Source organism: Tachypleus tridentatus, chromosome 8 (genome assembly GCF_004210375.1).
Source record: "Tachypleus tridentatus isolate NWPU-2018 chromosome 8, ASM421037v1, whole genome shotgun sequence".
NCBI lineage: Eukaryota > Metazoa > Arthropoda > Merostomata > Xiphosura > Limulidae > Tachypleus > Tachypleus tridentatus.
The window spans coordinates 87,496,937-87,513,689 of record NC_134832.1 but is presented as its reverse complement, the minus strand read 5'-3'; the positions used below and the strand labels follow the sequence as shown (position 1 = coordinate 87,513,689).

The 16,753-nt window shown below is 37.0% G+C and overlaps 1 protein-coding gene across 1 annotated transcript in view; it reads right to left on the bottom strand.

Annotated features, from left to right (window-relative positions):
• The window catches only part of LOC143224212 (homeobox protein unc-42-like), a 37,866-nt gene that overhangs the window by 10,665 nt on the left and 10,448 nt on the right, over positions 1-16,753 (bottom strand). Inside the window, exon 2 of the mRNA XM_076452637.1 lies at positions 3,855-4,141. Coding sequence (XP_076308752.1) covers positions 3,855-4,141 — 287 coding nt within the window. The remainder of the gene's footprint in view (positions 1-3,854; positions 4,142-16,753) is intronic.

The following is a 16,753-nucleotide window of genomic DNA, read 5'->3' as shown; positions in this document are numbered from 1 at the left end:
ATTAAACTATCACGCATTCGCAGACTGCCCTTCCCCAGAAGGATCACAAGTGATGGCTCAGTACACCATTCTGCAACAGCTAGAGATTACTACAGAAGCCAATATTTTGAATTTGTGGACACAGTCATAGAACATCTGACCACTAGGTTCAATGCAGACAACAATGACTTGAGGCAATATCTGGCACTTGAGAAAATGATCACATCTGGCAAGATTGACAGTTCGGTTATAAACTTCTATCCAGAACTTTCTGCGCAACGGCTCGAGTTTCAGTTGCCCATGTTCAAAGGATGCTTACTGTAAAATGCATGAAACAAGCCAGCAGATGTTTAGCGAAGTGTTTCTTCTCATGAAAATTTTGCTTGTATGTCCAGTATCCAGCTGCGAATGTGAACGCAGTTTTTCTGCATTAAGACGGTTGAAGACGTGGTTAAGGTTAACTATGTCTCAGTGCCGCCTCAATCATGTAGCAGTTTGTCACACTGACAAAGATGAGGTCGACAAGATAAATAGAGAAGAGCTTATGAAAGAATTCATAAACAGATCAACACAAAGGAGGTCTACGTTTGGGAACATGTAGACTAGAGGACTAAATGAATCTTACTTCAATGAAAAGTGTGAATAATTATGTGCTACATTGTATTGATGTGTAATTTTCAAGAGTTCGCAAAGACATTTGAATTATTTTTATCAAACAACATGAACAGTTTTCCAGAAGATATAAACTTATCAAGGGTAATTACTAATTTTATTAATATTTGAAAATGTAATCCATGCAATGAAAGTTATTAGTAACCTTGTCAAGTATAATGGCCATCTTTTATACTGTGCAGTGTGCAGGAATAAATTCATGTGGCAGTTAATTGGTGTCACATTTGCCTTTATTCTATTAACATTTTGAAAACTGTTCACAACACCTCACTTGTACAAATCTACATGGAAACCCTGAAGTATCGTGGCAACAAGATTACTCTGTGACTGTATGTTTACAGCTTTCAGGTTCACGTAATCAGAGATTACCAATTTGCAAATTGAACAGTCTACATAAGTGTTTTCAAAAATCATCCCCTCCATTGGGTGTAAAAAATTCTATGCTCCTGCTTATACTATAGTGTCGCGGGTTCGAATCCTCGTCACACCGAACATGCTCGCCCTTTCAGCCGTGGGGGCGTTATAAGTCACGATCAATCCCACTATTCGTTAGTAAAAGAGTAGCCAAAGAGTTGGCGATGGATGGTGATGACTAGCAGCCTTCCCTCTAGTTTTACACTGTTAAATTAGGGTCGGCTAGCGCAGATAACCCTCGAGTAGCTTTGCGTGAAATTCAAAAACAAATACAAAAACAAACTTGTATTTTACACACAAAAATCAGCACTGTTGTGCGTTCCTGTAATTGAGTTTAAGAAATGCAATTACATTCTTGCAGTAATTAGCGTTCACATGATATTTTAATAAGGTATTTAGTTAATGCATATTATATATTAAACTCTGAATTAGTATGTATATACATAAAATGTGAAACTAACGAACAACAGCCGACAGAGTTTGCCTGCTGCGCATCGAGTTCAGGTAAAGCTTTACAGTCGACGACTGTAGTTCAGTTAAGTACAGCATTTTGAAAATGTGTACAGGGTATAGAAAAAATATTGCTCTTTAGCCCTAACATTTTCCTATCACTAAAATTGTTTTAATTCATGTGCTTGAGCGTGCTTGTTTAAGAGGTTGAAAAACCAGGTAATGTTTATTTGTCTATTGTGACTGTTATCAAATTGGTTCAACTGGCATCGAGTTCTTACCCTGCCGCTTACGGGAAATGAAACTAATAATTTACAAAAGAAGACTTGTTATTTTTCTGAAAATAAACATGTATATCAACATTTAACCATGAAACATGCTAACACTAATAGTAACATTTGCGTAAACTTATGCAATTTTGAAACAATATGGTTGGCAGAGGCGTCACTAAGCGCTAGCACACAGAGCTCGTGCCCCGAATCCCATGAAACAATATGGTTGGCAGAGGCGTCACTAAGCGCTAGCACACAGAGCTCGTGCCCCGAATCCCCAGTTGCTGTCTTGAAAAATCAGAATAGAAAACCAGGGACGAAATTATACTTAAAAGCTATGAAATCTGTCACATGTGCGTCTACTAAGCCACAAATCTTTTAAGCACCCAGTCACTCCTCCGGTGGTTAGGCCTAGTCACACTTACCAGATAGCTCAAGCTAGTATGAGAGGAACTGAGTAATTTTCAAAGAAAAGAATGAATAAGCAATCAATTATAACAGATAATCTTTTTGGCCTTAAAATCATGTTTCTACATTTCTTACTATAGACTTAGCTGGGCTTATATGGTGGGATGTTGTTGGAAAGCAAAAGTGAAATGATTTTGTTTTGTTAAGATTCGAAGGTTAGTGAGATAACATAAACATCTGAAATAAAAGGTGTGTTTATTGGGCAATATTGAAGGCACTTAAGTTTACTGCAAGTGCGCTTTTCTGCGTCAAGTAGAAATTGGGAAAGGTATTCGAAAGTATGTTTCCCTGAGGGTTTTTTTTCTTCACAAACAAAGTGGCAATTTGTACATATTTATGATAGAGTGAGGCCCAGGTATGGCGAAAACCAGGATAAAAATCAATAAAAATTAATAACTAACTTCCAAATATTTTTACTTTAATTTCTTTTTCTTATCTTTCTCTATTTTATGACTCCAACTACCAAAGTCAGCTTAGAATGTATTTGTTTAAAGTGAGTCATTGTATTAGATAAAAACTAAATTCAAATTTAGGAAATCGTAAATTATAGAAACTTATAGTGGCTGAAGTAGGTGTTTCTTCCCTCTGTATTAAAGAAAGGAGGCATTTTCCCCCCATGCTCCGACGCCTTTTAGTTTAAATTATATCAGTAATTACAATGTTATTAAACTTTGCAATCACACGCCTGTATAATTATTAAGGGAATGATAGATATGAAAAGCAATTTATCCATTAACTTCGTCATGAAAGTAGGACATTTTCTGGAGGAGGCTGGTCTCTTTACCTTTCATTATGGGAAATAGTAGATTTTGAAAATTTTCAATTCACACATGATGTCCTAATTCGCCAGGATTAGTTATATTGGGCAAGAGTACAGGATGTAAATGTGAATAACAATGCAGCTTATGCACAAACATCCACATAATTATGCGCCTATTGCAATATTAGCCAGAAGGATAAAAAGTTCTGTAATTCAATATACACAGAAGTGTGACTCATATTATAAGAAATGTAAACTATTAGTTAATTGTCTAAACTGTATTGAAACATTATCTAAAGCATTATCTATTAGTACTTAGCATTGATTATGATTATTTATACGTCCGAGGACTTAAAATAGGTAAATATTGTACAAAACAACCTAACGTAAATTTATATAATATTCATGACGATCTAATATTTTTCTAAGCTAGATTGTTTTGCTCAAATTTGTTCAGTATTAATTAAAACCTTTTAACACTTGTCTAAGTTAGAAAAACTTCTAGCATTTCTTCAAGTTAAATTTATTTTACAAAATATTAATAACTCGTTTAACAAACAAAAAAGCAAATAAACAACAAAACGTTTAAAGTAGCAGAATTCCATAACAAGTTGCTTTTTAATCATAAACGAAGATATTTTAAAAACGTGTTTGATATGGAACTAAACCAGTTTATTTCCGATATAGAAACAGAATGCAATTTTCACTTACTCAGCCTATTATCTTTAGGTACGTAGTGACTAATTTGGTTATTTTATCAGTCTGTTCTCCCAAAGTAGTTGTTTCTATTGGGAGTTGCTTTAAATAAAATGCTATCCATATCACTGTAATCTAGGTACCTGTATCCGTGCTTCGTTGAGCTTGGTGATCCGAGCAAGTTCTTCCCGACAGTAAATATCCGGGTAGTGGCTCTTGGCGAAGGCGGCCTCAAGCTCTTGCAGCTGTTCCTGCGTGAAGGTGGTTCGGTGACGGCGGCGAGCAGGAGTAGGCGGACAGTTGGCAATGCCGGTTGCTGAAGCGCCGCTTCCTCCCGTTCCCGCACCCACAACTGTAGATAGTCCTAGTGATCCAAGCGACGAACTGCAGGTCGTTTCTACTTTCAGTTTCTTGAAAGCTCCTTCTTGGACTGGAAATAAATAAATAAATTTGTATTGGTAAGAAGAATGCAAGAAATGTATTCGTGGTTTAATATGTGTTAAAAAAACTGTGAAGTTCAATTCTCAAATAACAACATATATTCGTATATTATCGTCACTAACTAGTTGGAGTACACGAACCCTGGATGAAGATTATGCAAATTCATGATTAATGAAAAGTTAGCCTAGAACACGAAAACGTGTTTCCCTTTTATGTAAGTGTAGAAAAACACCCTTAAAAACTACAAAACACAAAATATCCGCATAGATTTCACAAACGAACGTGTCAAATTTGGTGAAGATGCACCGAAAGAAGGCGAAATAGTGATAAAAAATGCAAAAAGAGCCACAAAAACAAAAAATTTATATGTACCGACGCACGAACCTAATGACCATTCTCATACACATGTTGGTGGAGATCCATCCTTACTCTGCGAAATAGTTCGTAGATATTACTATTGTCCACTGCTGGTACAGCAGTAAGTCTACGGATTTACAATGCTAAAATCAGGGGTTCGATTCCCCTTGGTGGACTCAGCAGATAGCCTGTTGTAGCTTTGCTATAAGAAAATACACACCCAACATTACTATTGTATTAATATAGATAAACAACTTTATAGAGGCTTTACGGTAAACGTTTCGTTTTCAACAAAGTAAGAAGCTTTACAGGGGCAAATAATAATTTGTTTGTTTTGTTTTTGAATTTCGCACTAAGCTACTCGAGGGCTATCAGTGCTAGCCTTCCCTAATTTAGTAGTGTAAGACTAGAGGGAAGGCAGCTAGTCATCACCACCCACCGCCAACTATTGGGCTACTATTTTACCAACGAATAGTGGAATTGACCGTAACATTATAACGCCCCCAGGACTGAAAGGACAAGAATGTTTGGTGTGACGGGGATTCGAACCCGCGACTCTCAGATTACGAGTCATGTTCCTTAATCACCTGGCCATGCCGAGCACCCAATCAATTGTACGTTATTAAAGTAATAGTAGGTCTACTCTTTTATCAATAAATTGTGAGATTGACCGTAACATTATAACGGCTGAAAGTGCAAGCATATTAGGTGACAGTATTTGTAACTCGCAGATTGCGAGTCTAACCTAACGTCCTAACTACCAGGCCATGTCAAGCCCAAGAAGCGTTGTAATATTACTGTTAATTCTACTTCCCGATTAGAGCAGGGGTCACCAAACTACGGCCCGCGAACCGGATACGGTCCTCGAGGTCATTTTGTCCAGCCCGCAAGCAGCTAGCTGCTTGGAAATAAAAAGTGGCATTTCATCAAATGTCCGACTGTCATTACAAAATAAATCACACCGATGGTCGCTTTAAGCTGGCAAACACAAGACGTTATGGTAAAAAGAAACATGGCTGTCACTCGCATTTTTAACCAATAGGAAAATTCTTCTTTCGTTCTTGCTGCCCGTTTATTCATATCGAAGCACTTATCTATGAAAGCATTAGGATTTAGAAAACAAGTACAGACTTAACCCTCGTCCTATTTTTGTTTGTTTGTTTGTTTGTTTGGAAATTTCGCACAAAGCTACTCGAGGGCTATCTGTCCTAGCCGTCCCTAATTTAGCAGTGTAAGACTAGAGGGAAGGCAGCTAGTCATCACCACCCACCGCCAACTCTTGGGCTACTCTTTACCAAAGAATAGTGGGATTGACCGTCACATTATACACCCCCACGGCTGGGAGGGCGAGCATGTTTAGCGCGACGCGGGCGCGAACTCGCGACCCTCGGATTACGAGTCTCACGCCTTACGCGCTAGGCCATGCCGGGCCCCCTCGTCCTATCGACTCGTCTTGTAAATTCAGCGGCCTAGCAAGCTCATTTCTCAAAGTAGTCGGGTTATGCGCTTTTTGTAACTCGTTTTCAGGTAAGTGTCGTAGCAAACAAAACATCGATCAACATATTTGAAATTTTCAGGAAAGTTCCGTTCTGAGAAATTTGAATCCATGAAACGTGTTTTTGAATCTCAAAAGAATCTCTTCACGAGAAAGTTTGCTGAAAATGAATCTGTCGCTCGTACAAGTTACAAAATAGTGCATAAGATGGCAGAGGCAGAGTGAGGAAAACATTTTACTGACGGCAACTTCATCAAAGAGTGTGTGATGGAAGCAGCAAATGAGTTGTGTCCTGAAAAAGCCAATTTCTTTGAAAGTATGAGCCTTTCAGCAACTTCAGTTGTACGGAGAGCAGAAGAACTTGGAGAGAACATCGCGTTACAGATACGCCAAAAAGCTAGAAACTTCTCAGGTATTCCCTGGCACTGGATGAGTCTGCTGATCTCGCGAATACGTCACAACTTCTCGTGTTCATTCGTGGAGTTAATTTTGACAAGACTATAACCTTCAGTGGAATCAGTTTAGAGGTGTAACAGTTGATGGAGGAAGAAACATGGCTGGAGTAAAGAAGGGTCTGGTGGGGCTGATCAGGAAACAGTTGGAAGATCTTCATCTCCCAAGCGCTCTGTTCACACACTGCATCATACATCAGCAAGCACTCTGTAGAAAAGACTTAGATATTTCTTGCGTTCTGAAACCAGTCATTTCTGCAGTGAACTTCATTCAGGGTCATGCACTTAATCAACGCCAGTTCAAGGCGTTTCTTGAAGAAATTGATTCGGATTTCTGTGACTTGCCTTATCACACGGCGGTGAGGTGGCTCAGCCGCGGTAAAGTCTTGTCTCGTTTTTATAAGCTGAAAAGAGAAATAGATATATTTCCTGTCGAGAAATATAAAGCAGATCCACTTCTGTCGGATCCAACATTGTTGTCAGAGTTGAGATTTTTGGTTGACATCACATCCCTGAATTGAACTTAAAACTTCAGGGGAAGAATAACATTGTCTGTGATCTCTGTAGTATCATTAAAGGATTTCGGAGAAAGCTGTCATTGTTTGAAGCACATTTGGAAGGAGGAAACCTCTCTCATTTTCAGTGTTTCAATGAGTTTCATGCTGGAATCACAGAAGATGTCAATCTTGAGTTTTAGAAAAAGATTATTGGTGATTTAAATAAACATTTTTAGAGAGATTTTCGGATCTTGGCAGAATCGAAAGTGATATTCTCTTTTTTCAAAATCCTTTTGATTGTGTCATTGATGACGTGCCAGTGGAACTTCAGCTGGAGGTCATCGATTTGCAAGGAAATGACTTGTTGAATGCAAAACACAGAGAGGGGCAACTTATTGAATTTTACAACTGCATACCTGAAGATGATTTTCCAAAGCTGAAGCAGTTCGCATCTGGTATGACATCAGTGTTCGGAACAACTTGTGTCTGTGAACAAGCATTTTCAAAAATGAAGTATGTGAAGTCGGTACGTCGATCAAGGTTTTCTGATGAACATTTGAAAGCAATTCTAATGATTGGATGCAGCAATTCAAAACCGAACATTGAAGGTATCTTGAAAGCCAAACGCTAATTTCATAAATCTCACTAACGTTTTTGCGGCTCAGTGAAATTCAGATATGTACTCACTATGTGCAATGTGACAATTGTTTTTGCTAATGTCACCTTCTTTGATAACCTTTTGGTAAATACAAATGTTGGTTGTATTTCTGTTTGTTTTTTATTATATGTGTGTATTGCATGCTACTCCCACGTGACTAATGTGGCATCCTAAACTTAGTGTTAAGTCTTTTACAGAGAGCTTTCGTTCTAGATTATGAGTATTGAACATAATGATCATGTGGCCCGCGCTTCTCATTCCCCAAGTAATCTGGCCCCCTGTGAAAAAAGTTTGGTGGCCCCTGGATTACAGTAATTCAACAGTTAGTGTTGGATGGTACTGAGCAGTGGTTTTCTTTCTAATCTATCACTTCTAAATTAGAGACGGATAGAGCTCGTGCGAAGCTTAAGAAAAGAAACAGTCTATCAGAAAGTTGATTGTTTTAATAATAATTATAGGCTGATAAATTATAGGTGTTTTCTGTTAATTTTGTACGGTTATATCCTGATAAGGTATTTGTGTTACTTAGCGCAAAGCTACACAACGAACTATATGTACTCTGTTCACTATGGGGAATCTAACCCCAGATTTTAGAAATTTAAGACCACTTACTGTTGAACCACCTGTGGGACTTCACTAAAGGTTGCAACATGATATTTGTCTTATATCTTTAGCTTTAAACCGTTTTATCAAAGAGTGATTTCTCCGATGGGTTAGCGGTAAATCTCCGGGTTTACAGTGCTAAAATCCGAAGTTCTATGCCCCGTAGAAACAGCAGATAGCCCGATGTAACTTTGACCAAACAAATGAATAGCGATTGTCTTAATAATAATTAGAGCTTAATAAAACACTTATTTGATACTGTTAATATTACTCAGTTCTCTCAAGAAGCGGTTTTTTACAATGAAAGCTACAATTGTAACAGAGCCTTGTGAGTCCTAATTATAAGCGTACCTTGATTTGTAGTTCATGTCTCGTCCCTGCAAACACACAAGTACACTTTAAAACTGATGATTAAATCTCATAATTCAGTCTAACAGAAGTAGCCCAACTGTTTTCAGAAGATACTTTTGACTATAGCCGCCTTCTCTTTGGTTCATCACCTTAAAATTGAGGAGTTATGCACTAATAGTCTATTAGATAACTTTGTGCGAAAACGTTGAAACAAACCCCCTGCAAAAAAATTCCAGAAGCAACCACAGAGTTAACTTTGTAATAGTAACCTAGTAAACATTTACATCTGTTGCTGGGTAATTTATGATGGTTCACGTGTAGAGTTATTTGTAGTATATTGTAATATACCAATTTATACAAAAGAAGGGAATAAGGACGCGGGGTAACATAGGGGCAATCAGATTCGAACTCCACTCCTTCTAGGACAGTTTCTGAGGGTCTTAATGGTACATGTCAGGTTTGGTGGCAATCTGTCTAGCATTTCGTCAGTTATAAGTGGACAGAAAGACTTTTGTGAAATAATGCTATAAATATTTTAACGACTGACCTTAAGTTGTTCTCGATGGTTGACCTAAGCGTAAACATTGTGCAAAATATATATTTTTCTGTGGTACACGTTTCAAACTGTCAAAATATTACACTTATTTTTTTTATAATACACTTCTGTGTGTTTATATCTTTATAAAGTTAGAAATTTTATTAGCAAACTCAAGATAAAGTATAAATATCTAGTTCATTCAGTATTCATCAAAACTTTCATCACAATTGTATAAATATTCTCATAGTAATTTACAAAAATTAATGAAACAGAAATGTGCTAGTAGGGTCAATAATTATATACACAAAATAACTAATGCCAGGAAGGCTTCGTTCCCTATAAGCATAGAGGTTTTGGGTTTTATCCACGTGGTGAACACTGTACAAATAACCCGTTCCATAGCTTTGTGCTAAAATAAATACATTTTTCAATTCCACTGTAATATCAGAAAAACATAATTTAATAACACAGCTTTCTTTTTCATTTTTAAAGCAAAAATCCAGATTACGATATATTATTTTCCATTGAGCTTTGTATTAATCCAATAGGCTTCTTTTGTCAATGCTCACTCTGAAAAAATCTCTCCTGTGAACTTTTATTTCGTATCAAAAATATTCAGGTGACATTTAAATTAAGATTGTGTTCATTTTTATGCTTAAGATATCTAGGGCAGGATATTAAGTATAGCGTAATACATGTTCTTCATTTCGTATCAAAATACAATGTACTTTTTGTAGGTATGGAAGAACCTAAGTGTCAAAGTAGAACACTTGTTGGATTTGTAACAGCATCATCTGGTGTCAGAAGTATTTATAATAAAAGATACTTGTTGATTTAAAATGTACATTTTTTTAAATCATTGTTTTAATATTTCAAGAATGCAGTAAAAGCTCAAATACCAGGAACATTTTTTTATGTTAGGAAAGTTGTTTATTTTCTAATGTCTGAGTTAATTAAAATGTTGGAGTATTAGTTGTATAATATTTTGTTACTTCCGTGATGTTTTTCTGTTTATAATATTTCGCGTGAAGACAAATGAGCGAACTGTATCTGTTGTAATTTTTTTTTTTCATTCTAGCAGTATTTTCTCCCCCTAAAGACTCATATTTAATATTAAAATCTCAACTACTTTCAAGCAAAAATCTGTAACAGTTTTATTTTAACTTGTTACTGTTAAAAGATATAAGCATGTATTTAAACATACACACAGATAAAGCTGATAGCCTTCTGTTAGGCTTCGTAACATCGGAGAAAGAGCCAGATGTTTCGTTTAAGTTCGCGACCAGTGAAAACTTTGAATGCATAAAAGTTCGTGGCATTGCCGACAAGCGAGAGAGAGGGAGGGAAAACGAATGACAGGGCTCAGTAGGAAGTGGTATTATTCTATACAGCCTTTATATAAGTACATAATTTCTATTACAAACACACGAGTTTTCCTTTAGATAAACCCCTGACCCCTGTTGTGCTATTGAGTAAAGACTCTGCTCGAACAAAGAAGCTAATGGTTGGTCAGAGTCGTAAACAAAACCACACGACGGTGTTGAACGGGACACGTGCATGTTATTGTTGTCAAGCCTATTTGCTGAACGTTCCTTGTTATATGACATTAAAGTTCGTAACTTCTTATCTTGCGTTATTTCTATAAACATTATAAATAAGTTACTTTTACAACTTGCTGAAGTAAGATTACTCTTCGTATTTTCAACAGTTATTTAGCGATATTATTACGATTAAAGAGATAACTTAGGATCTCCAAAACGTACACTAACATACAGAACGTTCAAATGTCATTAATGTGCTCCAATATACGTATGTATTGAAATAATAGTAAGTGTTGTGCCCCAATATACATACGTAAGGGATTCAAATCATTACACACAATGCTTTAAAAATGTGATTTATGTGCCCATTATCGCATAAAGCTTTCAAAATATGATTTGTTCCACCATGAGAAATATCAATCAATACTAGGCTAAAACAAGCCTTAAGCTCTTAATACGAATATGAAAAAAGATCCAAATTATAAATAATCTTCTTTCTGAACTAAGTATTAGTTAGACCTAGGAGGAATTGAGATAATAGAATGAAGGAGTTGTGATGCACTTATATACGTATTGTAAGTATGGGTGTATGATAATTTATATATAACATAAATACAGTATATTGAATAATCATTGGAATGCATAGGAGATGCACATGCAGGAATCACAAACAATCAATAATTGCAACGAAATAGTCCATTTAAAATTAATACAATACTTTATTACAGAGGTGAGTCAGTTGTACAATGTAAAATTATTTCAGTATTTGCTGTAAACAGATCGGTACACCTTACTTTTTGTTACTAGGATTCTATCAGTACAAGTTACTAAGATTCAACCACTATATGTTACTGGGATTCAATAACACAAACGCAAACTAACGTGGCAGGGGGTTAGTTTAGAGAGAGAGAAATCAGAAGAGTTCTCTCCCCAACTGGGGTGTTCAGGAACTTTGTAGTTCCTCTTCGTCCCCTTACATGAGAAATGTTTTAAGATATCCGTGGAATTTTTACTTTTTTTAACATTTCAAAAAAAATGTAGTGGTGTATTTGTGAGTGAGAGGAAGGACGGGAGAACTGGACGAGAGCAGCGAAAGTGAAGTGAGCCAGACCTTGGCTCGAGGACGGAGTACACTGACGGCTGGCGAATTGATTTTTAAAATTGACTATGATTGATTTGATACCCTGTGACTGGGTAAACGGCCCTTTTCAGAATGAGGCTTGGACCTATAGGTCCGATGCCAAAGATTTTGCTGTGGGGGGAAACGGAGTACCCCGAGAAAACCCACTTTCACGGCCTGGACGCCGAAAAATCTACCCAGACCGTGCGGGAAGTAGCTGGGAAGAGAAAGGGAAAAAAACAACAACAAAAAAACTGATGAACTATGTTTGTGGTATACGTGGAACCTGTTAGCTGCAGTCTTGTAGATCAGGTGGTAACTTCGTCATGAACTTGTTTACACACTTGAAGCCCATTGGTGCAATTGAAAAACGTGGTCTCGGTGGTGGAACTACTGGCTGTTCTTCGGTGAGTTGTTCTTCGCTGGTCTGTGATACTTTGTTTCTTCTCGAGGTTTTGGTTTGAGTTTTCTGTGTGGAGGTAATTTGTTTTTCAGTTTGTACTGTCGCGTCGATGGTTATCTTGGTAATGGTTTGAGTCTGTCTGGTTGTTGAATTCTGTGGAACTGGGATTGAAGTCTGGCATGAACTGTCCTTTTTCTTTCTTGAACTACTGGAACTTGGCGTGTTACTAACAGTGGGAGTTGTCGTCTTCTGAGTCGAGTTGTCTGAATCTGTCTTCATGTTTCTTCTAATTAGGTCTGGACTCGGCGGTATTTTGGTAGTTTCATGTTGGAAGATTTCCGTTGGTTGTTTGCGATATCTGGGTGCTTTGTTTGAACCAGTATTGAGTGGTCGTCGATGTGGGCGTTCGGCTCTAAAATGAAATATATGATAATAACAGCCGTCACGTAACATACAGTCAGCACTGTACTTCGACGTTGTCACTATCTTCATGAAGTGCGTGGGATGGTTACTGTTCTTAGAATAAATTCGATGAACTGCATATACCTTGGCTTGTATTTGGGGTTCTATAGTTTGTCTGATTTCTTCTGGTTGAATTGATGGGTCGACGCCCCTGAGGAATACAGAATAAAGATTGACTGGACTTTTAGTGGGGGAACAACTTACTTTAAATTCAGTGTTCCATGGCTGACACAGATAAATTTGGTCTGCAGTGGTGGCTGGTTGGATGAGGATTCCGCCCCGGCGTAAAATTCGGGTCCTGGACGGTTCGATGGTTGCCCCAGGCTTGGCTCGGGCGATTAACGTGGCGACTTGGTACGGCGTGAGGTTCGGCGGTAGGCCGTCGACGATTAACGGCGGCACTAACGGCCTGACTGGCGAGGATGAACGTTTCGTTCTATAAATAGCATGTTCGCAGAGATATTGTCGCGTCTGACTTCTATTCAATAACTGTACGTAACTAGGAATATATCAGTGTATGCCAATGAAATGGGACTGTACGCCCTTATATCTTAATACTTCTACTAAGTTGATTGCCGTTTGATCTTCTCAGTTTCTATATGAACTCTTACAGCTTTAATATTATTCGTATCAGACTTTGTGCCATATTTGTTGCATGTGATACATTAGCCTTTTTTTTTTTTCAATCGTTAACTCTGCTTGCCGGTGGGAGAAAGCAGTAAGTCTATGGATTTACAACACTAAAACCAGTGGCTCGATTCTCCTCGGTAGACACAGCAGATACCCCACTGTGACTTTGCTATAAGAAAACACAATCGTTAACTTCTATTGGTGAATGTTTGGGATCACTATTCTTTGGTCTTGTTCCTCGAGGAAATACATGATGGTAATTATTTGTTAAGATAGCATCATTGCTGTGGAGATTTCCCTCATCAATGGCTGAGATGCAGCTTACAGTTTCACTGGTCTCAGAGCATGTCAGCATTATCTGTTGACAATAGTACTGACATCGAACATACAATTGTTAATTGTTAACAAAGAATCTAAATTCGAGATAGCCCAATATTTTCTCCAAAACAAATAAGAAATTATTTTATTTATGTGTATTAACAATAATATTCAGTAAATAATTCGTCCCTTGGAAGATCAGTAGTTTTTAGGAAATATAAACCTATTAGTTAGGAGGGGCAGGAAAATTCGAAACAAATCGATAAGTGTATTGTTTCCGGGTGAGTCTCTGTGCATATATGAAAGGTGGAGTTGTTTTTTTTTTTATTTCTCTTTGCGAATCATAAAAGTGAATAGGTTTTCACAACGTTCACGTATTTTAGTATTTGCTGTAAACAGAGCAGTACACCTTGTTTTTATGTTACAAGATGTTTGTCAATAAATATGAGTTAAACTAAATAAATGTCAAGAAATATCTGTTTTAAACTACTTCAAGTTAAAAATTTGTTTAAAAAGAATTAAAATGACCGTTTTTACTTAGGTTTAGAAGTACGATATGCAAGTGTTGATTCGACTCCTGAAAGGCACCCTGATGTCTGGATGGGATTAATATTTCATCTAGTGCGTAACTAGTGTAACAATGAAAACTATGAAGACAATATCGCGCGTAAGCTTCTGTATGAAGTACATTGTTTGCTATGCATTCACTACGGTTCACATATCTCTTCATACTAGATATCTGCGAATTATAGGCAGACATCTATATGACCGTTGGCTGGTTTGATGTAGACACGATCTGTGAAGAAGTAATAAGTGGTATTATCCGTATATCTAGTGTTAGTTCAGCCATGCCTTGTCTGAAAATGAATAACCCCACGTCATTGGTGAGAGATAGTCTCGACAAACTATACGAAATTCTATAGAAATGTTTCAGCAAGGACTAGCAAATTGTGTGGATATTTTTATATAACCAATAACCAGTAGGGTAGACCAATTTTAACCTAGTATCATATATTCATTGTAAATGCACAACACAACAACAACACAGACTCATCTTCAGTGCCTCACTGAAATATAGTGTTTATTGAAGACAGGATGATATATCCATCTGAAAGTGAATGGTCAATAGTAGTCATAATGAAAAAGGAAAGAAGGATTGCGAAGGTCTTATGTCAAACTCTAGTATGTTATTACAATAACAATCATCCACTACTTCCACTTCTTTGTATTTAAGAATGCTTGGATAGCTCAGAAAGCTTCCACTGGTTCAGCATATTAAATTTTATACCTGGTTACAGACAAGTTTAATTTGACCTTGAGCGCACCTCTAAGACAGCTTTCAGTACTCAGGAAAGGAAAACTCACTGAGTTTTCAAGGATGATATTTTTTAAAAGTTAATGTTCTGATGGAGTTTAAACTTTGCTGTTTATAATTGGATCAGTGTCTAATACATTTGAAAGACGTAATAGTGTTAGATAAAATGGTTCAAACTGAACACTTAAGGATAACATTTCAGACTTATTATTTTCTGAAGCACCATTTCCAGTTGTTCAAGGTATTTGAAACTAAAAGTGAGAAAATGGAAAAAAAAAATACTCTGAATGGACAGGAGCAGAATTTCTTAGCATGTTGTGTATAGGGATGGTTGTGTATACTGACACAATTAAATTAAAAAGAATTAGTAACCTAAAAAAGAGATAATTATGGATCACGCTTTGTTTAGCCTGATATTACCAATACGTTGTAACATGCTTATCACAGTTAGCAACATCATTATCTACTCTAAGTAAAAAAGTGGATTGAACAGAAGATTGTGGAATGCACACAATGATACGAAGAAAACAACAGTATACTCAAGTTGCCAGCTAACTTATGCCAAGCCTAAGTGTTGAACGATGAAGAAATAACTGTTAACATAACTCATTGTAAGCCTTTTTAAATCGTGTTTATTTATATAGACAAAAGTTTACTATTACAATAGACCTGTATCGTTAAAGTGTTAAATGAATTTTAAACAACCAGAAAATGTAACTCTGTGTGACAGATAAATGCAAATGTTATTTATATTATAGAACATTATCCAAGAAAGAATCATAGAAATTCAGATAAACCATTTAACGTGAGAATAGAACTTTGTATATTTGCAGAATGTCTTAAAATAGAAACTTGCAAAAGGACATATTTCTACAATGTTAAATCGACTTAATGTGAGTGGATGGTAGTTAGTTGGCTACAAATGCATATTAATAAATCACTTAAATGATGTTGATCTATCATTGGTGTGGAGCAAAACTTGATCAATACAATGAGTGTAGCTTGAATAACATATTTATTAAGTTACAGCATCATAGGTATCAGAAAAGTACTCTATTGGTGTTATGGTCCATGAAAATAGCCCACGTGTAGGCTGTCGCTTATCTAATGGTCCAGGTGGCTCTGAGACAGAATATTTTATGTACACACCATGGTGTAATAACTGGAATGTACCCGAGAGTGTTGCACACCCACTTGATCAAACAGTTTTATTGTTGCTATAAAGATGTTGAGTAATGGTGTAGACATTGCAATGAATATTCTGCTCACACAAAAGCCAGTCAAGACAAACACAGTTACGCCAATGTGATGGAATATTACAGATAAAGCCTGTTTGTTTTAATTTCGCGCAAAACTACTCGAGGGCTATCTGCGCTAGCCGTCCCTAATTTAGCAGTGTAAGATTAGAGGGAAGGCAGCTCGTCAACACCACCCACCACCAATTCTTGGGCCACTCTTTTACTAACAAATAATGGGATTGAACGTCACATTGTAACGTCCTCACGGCTCAAAGGACGAGCATGTTTGGTATGACGGGGATTCGAACCCGCGACTCTCAGATTACGAGTCGAACGCCTTAACCCAGCTGGTCATGCCGGGCCTAAAGATAAAGCCAGACCTCATGTAGTAATGAAAAAGGAAATTGTCAGATGGCCACACTTGAATCCTTTAGAAAATGTGGTGCAACATGTCTACTCTCTAGCATTTGAACACAGTCAGAAGCGATTCAATTTGCTTAGTAATGGACAACAAACTTAGGAACATCAGAGTTGACCTAAGAAAAATGTTCACTCACTGTTTGCGGAATTATGTCGCATATTAAGGCTGGTGAAGACTCAGGCTTCACCATATTGACTCTAAT